This window comes from Grus americana, chromosome Z (genome assembly GCF_028858705.1).
Source record: "Grus americana isolate bGruAme1 chromosome Z, bGruAme1.mat, whole genome shotgun sequence".
In the NCBI taxonomy this organism is placed as follows: Eukaryota; Metazoa; Chordata; class Aves; order Gruiformes; family Gruidae; genus Grus; species Grus americana.
This window is the reverse complement of record NC_072891.1, coordinates 22,863,109-22,872,235: the sequence shown is the minus strand read 5'-3', so window position 1 is coordinate 22,872,235 and position 9,127 is coordinate 22,863,109. Positions and strand designations below refer to the sequence as shown.

Below are 9,127 nucleotides of genomic sequence, written 5' to 3'. Positions count from 1 at the left end.
TGCTGCTGGTAACAGATAACCTAGATGTATTGTAAGTAACACGGGGTGAGCAATGAGATAGCACAGGGATATTGCCAATGTGTGCCAGAAATATATGTTATTCACCAGTTCAGCAGGACAAACAGGTGCATAAACTAGCATTTTCACACTGGGCTAAATAGAATCAGTGCCATTTTAGTGCATCCAATTAGATCTCACACACACTCCCAAACTAAACAGACCATCTGGGTACTAAACCACCGGCAACTAAAAGACCAAATCATCCTCTGTCTGGTTTGTCTGGACTTTTATAGGAGTGGAGAACTTGTGCCTTGGCAGTGTGTGTGCTTAGTGATGCGCTCCAAATTCTTGTCAGTAATTACTGTTTTCCTGATTTGATTCTTTCTGATGAAACACCAAATGCTGGAAAATCTTTGCCTCTTACAAAAAAAAATATTGCTTCTTGTTAGCTTCTGGTTTTTATGGCTTGCATTTCCTGTGTAAGGAAGTCAACATGCTCACAAAATGAATGACATCAAACTCTGAACAGCATCATATCACTTTCTCATGAACCATGGCCACTTCTTCCTCGACTGAGAACAGCATACATGGTCCCTAATTATCTCTGAGAGGCAGGAACTGGCCAATATAAAAGTCAAGGTTTCCAGACAAAACTAAACCAAACCTGGCCAAACTCTATTTGCTACATTAAGGTAATGCAGCCCAGTATGAGGAACAGTGTAACACTGTATATGCCTTGCAAAATGGTGAAATGGAAAAAGAAAATTGCTGAGGTAAGGAAAACATCCTGGATCATTCCAGATGGAGAATACAGTGACAGCTGGGAAAATGCAGGCTGTGAAACTAAAGCCACTGTGCTAGAGCAACAGTTTATCTTTCTCATATGGAGTAACTTTCCCTGAAATGACTGAGGGGTTCAGAGCAGCTTGAAAACTCTGAGTACAGTCTCCCTCTACAATCACATCTCCACAAGGCAATGCTGAAGTCTCTTTTTCAGTATTTAGGTATCATCTCACACTAAAATTTCCCAACATGCCTATTAGGCTTCTCAGTTGCCCATTATATGACTTAGACATAATGTATGAAAAACCTCCTAAATGACTAAGTAGCAACTGAGCAATACTGCTTACAACAGACTATCAAAAGTCTTGTAGCGGTTAGTGCTTTTAATTTAGACCCTGGATTCTTGAGAATGGTTGGAGAAGCTCAGCTTTCAAAACCAAAGTCCCCAGACCTCACAGCGTGACAGGAGTGGAGGCGGCCTCCTCAAGGGTGTAAAAATTGCAGTGTTGGGTCAGACATTTGTATTGAACACAGAAGGGTGGTGGAGCAAAGACATCCTGAGTAACCACAGGCAGTCTTCCCATGGTTACTGCTGCATCCACACTACCCATGGAAATCAGCCATCAGGTGGCTAGAGAAAAAGGGCTTTCAAACTCAGGAAACAAAGCACCTTCCAAAAATTTCTCCTTACCCTCTCCTGCACCAAAACCAGCCGGAGAGGGATGATGGTTGTCAATGCTGTCAGTATGAGCTGCTTTTCACAGCTCAGTCCTCACGGTGATGCAGGCGGAGCATGACTTGTGAAGAAATTCTTCAAGTATGTTCTGTTCCTTTCAGCAACAAGTTAGGAGGACAATCATGCCTTCCATTTTCATGGTTATTTTGGGATATTTTTAGTTACCATACTGATCTACTAAACATGTTTGAAGGGTCAATTAGAGGCACAAAAGAAATCTTGTTTTCTTCAGAAACCACAATTTCCACTCACTTAAGTGAGCGAGTGCTGTTAAGCATTATACAAATAGGATCTTGCTGGGAAAGCTTTCAATGCAATTTTTCCTATTGCAACCTTAGCCTCCAGAATTGGTTTGGTTGTGCTGCTAAGGGTTCCTTATCATATACGCAAGATGGCCCAAGCAAGGCCAACCTTTGTGCCGGACGCCTTGTTTTCAGAGGGGACAAAAGGCTTCAGTTATACCATTTGCAATGCATCTGATAACAGATGAGCTGCAGTCTGCCTGACTGTTTCCCTGCACATTGGAAAAGCTAGGCAATAAAGAAAGCATTACAAATAGTCATTGTGCTGTTTAACGAGATTTAGGTCATCTGGAATTGGAGGCCACAAACCCCAAATGATTTTTCCTGCCCACTGACTGGGCAGCGCTTGGCACTACTCTCACCACTGTTGTTCTTGTAACTAACAGGCTTCCCAAAAGTGTCTGCCAAGATTAGCCTTGATGTAATTCCAGCAACTTCACCATAGGAATATTTAGCTCTGTCCTTAATCACCCCCGTCCGTTTTTCAACTTTCCAGAATCCTTCTATGAACAGTGATTTGCCTTTGATTCCTGGGACACCAAACCAAGACTTCTCTGTGGTGGAACAAGCAATTCTGAGGTCAGAGTGGTAGAAATGCAGACCGTGCTGGTTTTGCATGCCAGCTGCTGCCTTAGGTCTCAGCTCACCAGCCCCTAAAGTAAGCATGTCTGAACAGTTCACACTTCTCATTCACCACTCTGCAGATACTTCCAACCCCATAGACCATGGTTAAACAAACAATAGCTCCATTGCTCATTTTACATCATCAGACCACAAGCACACCATCGTCCAGGTAAGCATTTTTCCAAATACAAAGCTCTTGAAATTACATATACAAAAAGACAAAGGCTAAAGAGGAAGAAAAGGAAAGTTGTAACAATGAAATGCTGTTGGTAGAAAACTTGGTAAAAGACTCCTCAACTGGCTGGCTCCTGGGCCATTCATGATTGTGGTATTATAGTCATAATTGCTCTCTACAAGAGCTATAGAAATCTGTCAAGGTTGCATTTAGAAATAAACAGTGTTTTGTAGCCAATACATTTTAATAAACATCTTTGATCCTAGGAGCTTGCAGAGGTCTGCAAATATAGCAGCTGATGTAATTTTCTTTTTAAGGCAGGTTCTTTTTCTCAGAGCGTGCAACGCTCTACTTTTACTAACTTTAGGGATACTGATATTACCTGTAAGGATGGGTTGCAAACATTTCAGCTGACAGCTAGGTGATACGTAGTGCTGACAGCCCAGGGTGTTAGCAGAGGCAACGCTCTTGTCTTCCCATGTGCGGTACAGAGCATGCACTTCTACAGGGGAGGCAAATCCTAGCAACCTGTTGTCTCAGGTAAAGCTATCCCTGACACTTTGTTGTCTCACCAATTAAGAATCTTAAAAACTTTTCATCTCATATTCAGTGTAGTTTGTAACATGCTGTAATACCCCATAATCTCTACTTACCTGTTGCACTGTCACAAGGCAAGGGTTGGACATAACACTTTGCTCTTTGTGCTCCTGCCTTCTCAACTTAGCCTTTTAAAAAGTATACTTTCAAGGCAACAAGCACTTAAAAGGATGGGAAAATGTTTGTCTGTGAACACTTTCTCTCTAGCCAGAACTGTAGTGCAAAAGAATACCTAAGGGTATCATACTTCCCCATTCTGTAAAGGTATCGGCTATATTGCTATTTTTCCAAATTACATCCTGCATTAAAAGCAGATGAATTACCAGGATTTTTGTTTTGAAAGCAGAAATGGAAGGCTGGATGATTTTTCAGTTAAAAAAATAAAAAAAAAAAAAATCAATATTCTAAACAAATTGAAGGCATCTTAGTGAAATAAATTTACTTCTAGTGCCAATCCACTCTGTGGAACTACAGATATAAATTGGCACAACTCAGAATGCAAAATTTTCCTCCATGTTAGCAGCACCCCAGTTTTGAAGCACTTATGTTACTTATAACCACTTACATGAAAAACTTAATTGGTACTAGACAAACTTGAAAGAAGATTGTAGCTCAAACTAATTTGACAGAAAACTAAAGCATTATTGAAAAGTGACTTTCGCAGGGACTTTTGAAAGCTAGCAGCAGGAAACTTTGTACGGGTATGCAAAGTAAGTGATGGAATGTGAGTTTTCCTTTAGAAGACAAATTTACTAATGCAAAGCACTCGGACCATCTTCTATCCTTAAAAATACTAGGAAGCCAATTTTACTTTTGTAAAGTCCTCCAGAATTTCATCTGTACTACAAGAACTGTTATCAGTCATCCAAAGCACCACTTGCACCTATTAGGAGACGCACTGTCTTGAAAGAGCTCCATCTGTTCTATTAGACAACCACAGTGAAATACAGTCCCAGTCTTCTCCTTTGCAGCTCTGGCCTCAGAATATTACCTGCAATTTCTCCCAAAAAATCTAATATATCCCTTTTCAAGTACATGCAATCCAGGTTTAGCTCCACTGTTTTTAAGATGTGAAGTACTCTGAGGGATGCAGTCTTGGATTTCAGTTGCACCTTAAAGTCTGAGTCTCCTGTACGTACCTTTCTTTCTCTTTTTCAGGCTGAAAAGTTATGCAGTTTTCTCTAGTGGTAAAACTGGATGTGAAAATGAAGTATTGAAACATTAAAAGCTAAACAAAGGTAATGTAATTTGGGTAAGGAAAAATCTCTCTGACTTCTGTTCCGACAGAATCAATAAAGGAAATCTGAAAACAAGCCTATGTGCAAAAGACAGTTTCTTGGGCTGCAAGACAGTCTCATAATACAGAACTAATATCATGTCTTTCAGGATTTCACTCAACTTACCAGAAGAATGAAGATTCAATGGTGACCTATGATATGGAAGAATCATGCTCAGTTCCCTTCACTACTGAATAGCAACCCTGGATTGAAAAAAAAGTTCTCATTTAAAGGAGTGTTGAAAAGCACTTAAACACTTGGAGACAATGACAGCAGTGGTGTTCAGTTGTATCTCTCAAATATATAGCTCTGAAGAAAAGATAAGAATTTGAGACATTGTATTTTGACTAGGGTTCCTTACGCTTCAGAATTAATTACATTATGTAGTTTTAGAAATTATAGAAATATTTGAATGGTTTTCACCAAAATAGCCCTCAGGCTTTTTTTTTTGTGGAATCTCATTCCTGGGTTCTTCCTACCTCCACAAAACAAGAGCAGTACATATCTAGACGTGTTCGCTAGAGAGATCAGCCAAGCCTCTGTTGGTTCTCGAGGGCTTTTGACATGGAGTGAACTGCGCTGCGCAGCACCAGTGCTGACACAGAAGAGATTTGACTCAGTCATGAAAACAAGCCAAATATTCTTCTTTCGGAAATGATCAAGTTTAAGCCATTGCGCTCATCAAAAGCACGTGGCAACCATCAGGACTGCATTTAATTCTGAAGCCTGGTCTTCAAATGGGTTTCAGTTTTGCAATCTACATAACACAAAATATCCTTAATACTGAATTATTTGTAAGAGGCAGAAAACCCCAATAAGCCCACAACCCCAAAATCACACAAACCATGTTACAGAATGAAGTATCCCTCTTGCTCCTCACTGTCTGTAGCAGAAAATTCATCTAGGACAAAGTAACAAAGCAAAAATGTAATGAGGATTCAATACTTGGAAGGGATAGAGGATACAGAAGGTTGGAACTATTAGGTCAGGACAACTCAGCTGTTAGCAAGGCTTGCTAAAGACTCATATTTTACATGACAAGTTGTGCAAAGATTCAGACCTTTTTCTCCGTCTTCTGGTGGTGACACAAACCTCACTGTGAGCATTCATGGTTATACTGGCGTCTCTGACAGCTGCTTGCTGCATGCTATTTCTCTTTTCACCTGAAGACACTAAAAAGAAAGTGAAGGTGTTTGGATCATGGATCATATAGTCAAATATGACATCATGTAACAATCTTAAGTTGATAAAGATGTTGGCAAAGCAGAAAGTTCTTCTTCAATTTTCAATGATGTCATAGCCCATTCTTCACTGAGGGCTGGAAAACTCACACAACTCCTACAGAGCAAAGGCTCCAAAAAAGCAGAAATGTTGGCTGCCAGCTGGTGAGCAAGAACTTCATGCTGGGTGGAATGAGCTGCATGGCCCAAAAGACTTCAGAAAAGCCAATCCAAGAACAGCAAGAACTGTCCTTGTATATATTCGCAGTACATAACTCCCTTTGTCACCCAAATAATCCACTGAGTGGGAACATACTCTACCATCCTACCGGGAAAGTATGTCAAGGCTTACTGTTCGTTGCATAAACCTTCAATCTTCTATCACAGGCAGCATTTGGTCCTTCCTCTGATGCACCAGGTCTTCTTCCACCAGCAGCTGTGAAAACTGCCATTCCTCAGCAGATTTGAGGAACAAAACATTTCTCTCCTGAGGTTGGTGGTCATATTACTTACCACCATAATGCACCACCGTTGCAAGCTGGGCATTTAAGATCAATGAACTATTCGTACACAATTCAACTCCAGTAACAGACACCATAAAGGAGGCAGAATCAACTTTCAAAAAACTAATTTTAATCAAAACAAAAAAATTGTTGATCATTAACAAGTTTATAAAACAGTGATTTAGTTACATAAATAAATTGATATCAGTGTATCAAATCTTAATTACTTTCAACTTCATGAGCATGTTTACATGGGTGATGAAGTACAACCTTTTTACCTATTATAATAAATAAAATGGAGAGCATGAAATAGTTTTTCTAAACAAAAATACCTACAAACATACCTCTAGCATGTTCTCTAATGAAGGGAACAAGAGACACTGGACAACTTTTGCACCAAAACATAAAAACTGCTTTAAAAAGCACAAGGATACAGAACCATCAGCTAAAGTAAAGACACTATACTGTAACCAAAGTTGGTATTTAATAATATAATGAACAGTTTGGTAGTTAGATCTCCAGTTTGGTTATTTTAAAGCATTAAGACAAGGCAAGATAGAAGGCTGCTTTTGTTTGAGTAATTCTAGAGAAAATAAAATATATTAAAAAAACAAACGGAAAAGTAGAAGTCATACCTACACAACTTTCTGTCCTGCACAAAGTCAAAATACCTATGCAGAATATATATATAATATATATATGTTATTTGTGCACAAAGGTTAGCTTATTATTAGCTCACTGCAAAGGCGTAATGTATCATGTCAATCATTTTGGAAAACATTTTGCGTTTTGTGTCAAAAAGGATATTTCTTTAAGTCTTCTAGGCTAGGAGGCACAAACCCCGATTCTGGCATACTGTATTCTTAATGCTAAGGCTTGCTGCTCTGGCTGTGTATTTTTTGTTGTCCCTCTTTACTATAGTGCCTGTTACAAGCATGTGTGTATGTGTGTATACATATATATGTATACACAGGTTGTATAAATATATATATATAAAATTTTCCCCATTAAGTATCAGTCCAACCATGCAATCCAGAAGGTGGCTCTGCATAGATGCCCAGCATATAGTTCACCACCTGAGCCAACCCTGAAGCAAGGCGCACTTTAGTCCTTCTGATAGGTTTTCTTTTTTGTTTAAAACCAAGCTACTGCAGCTTCAAGTATTTTGCATTACATAGATTTTTTTTATAAATTAGTTAATGTTATATTTTTCAATATTCAGACATATACTATAATATATATACAGTACAATAAATGCTCTCATTCTTTTTTTAATTTTTTTGATAAATCCCTGAGAATGTATGTTGACAGTCGCTAAGTTTCCACATGCACAAGCATTGTGTGCCATGCTTCTGGATGAACAGCACTGCAAAGCCACGTGGTCAGCCTTTTAACTATTAGTATTTCACTTGTTGGTTTGTTTAAATATGCTGAAATGTAAGGATGAGTTACAAAGGAGTAAAGCTGAATCCATTCGAGGTACTTATCACAGGATGGAGGTGTTTTGTTTGGTTTTTAAAGCCATTGCAATATATGTTTGTTTTTGAGGCTGTGAACGTATACAGAAAGAACAGGAGAGCGATGTGGGCTTTTGCCACTTGACAACATATACTCAGTGTAAACCAAACCTTTTTTAACCTCTCTCTCATACAAAACAGAAAAAAGAAAAAAAATAAACACACAAACTTTCACAACATGACAGTTTAGTTTGCAAACTCAATATAACTATACACATATAATACCGGTGTGGCTCTGTTTCTTTAAGTTAAAAAGGATACAAAGGCAGGCTCAAGTAAAAACAAACCACCCCTCCCACCCCCCAACCCCCCATTCACACATTTTCATCAACCAAACCGCTCACGAACCAGCATCATCAGTTTCTTTTTGCCTTTGTAGATTTGTTTTAGGTTGTCAATAAACTGTGTAAACTGGATGTGACCATCATGAGCCATTAAGAAGGTCTCTCGGGCCTTGCTGAGGAACTCTATAAACTCACTATAGTGTCGCGGGCTGATGTGAGTGAGACGTGAATGAGTTGTATTAATGTAGGCTCCGATCGTGGCATCCAAGAGTTGCCGTAAAGGGGCTTTGTCCAGTGACATGAGCTTACCAGAGTTCCTCCTTCCATGAAGTCCCACCATGCCAGGAGTGGTCAAAGTACACCTACGCAAAATGTCTGACAGTACTGTTGCACATTTGACACTTTTGACCACCAGAGGTATTATAGCTGCTAGCTCATTTTTCCCAAGGGAGTGGCTGAGCGCACATGCCCACAGAACGTCATTAATGGCAGGGTGTGTGTCCTGATTGTAACTCAGGTTGAGATGCGTCATGGCCAAAGTGGCCAGCTTGTAGGCCCGCATGGGGTAACCACGGTGTTCCATGTATCGTGCTATAGTAAAAAGCTGCGAGTAGCTCATGCCAGTTGTAGCAGCATCTAGAACAATTTGGTAAGCAGTCTCAAAAGCTATGTGATCCTTTTCACACAAGGTCAGTGCAGAGAGGGCACAATTTTGAGGATCCTTCATGGCACACTGTAGAGCAAGCGTCCTAGCACTGCCAGCCAGCTTCTCCTGCTGATGGCAGTCCAGATGCAGACGGACAATGGTGCTGTTGGACATCACTGTTGTAGCAACAATACTAGTGGCTTCTGTTGGAGTGAAAAGTGTAAACCAGTTTTGCATGATACTATCCAGTGCATAAACACCTGGGGAGAGAAAAAAAAGGATTAGCCACAACTGATAAAACCGAGCAGATACAGATGTTCACCAAAAGATTACATTTGCAGCAAAGTCTAAGAGGTTGCTAGTACATCCAAGGGGATGCACCTCAGCAAGGAGGGCTAAACCAGACAGCATGGCTGGAAAAGGACATTATAACAAAGGCTACTGTGCAAACTCTGTAGCGATC

General features: G+C 39.9%; 1 protein-coding gene across 2 annotated transcripts in view; it reads right to left on the bottom strand.

Moving 5' to 3' along the window:
- Nucleotides 1–6,335: 6,335 nt before the first annotated feature.
- Nucleotides 6,336–9,127, bottom strand: part of ZSWIM6 (zinc finger SWIM-type containing 6) — a 114,234-nt gene continuing 111,442 nt past the window's right edge. The window contains exon 13 of one of the 2 annotated variants that reach the window (XM_054809144.1): nucleotides 6,336–8,924. In XM_054809144.1, the coding sequence (XP_054665119.1) occupies nucleotides 8,062–8,924 (863 nt within the window). In that variant the 3' untranslated portion in view covers nucleotides 6,336–8,061. The remainder of the gene's footprint in view (nucleotides 8,925–9,127) is intronic. The other variant, XM_054809143.1, reaches the window with a different exon arrangement.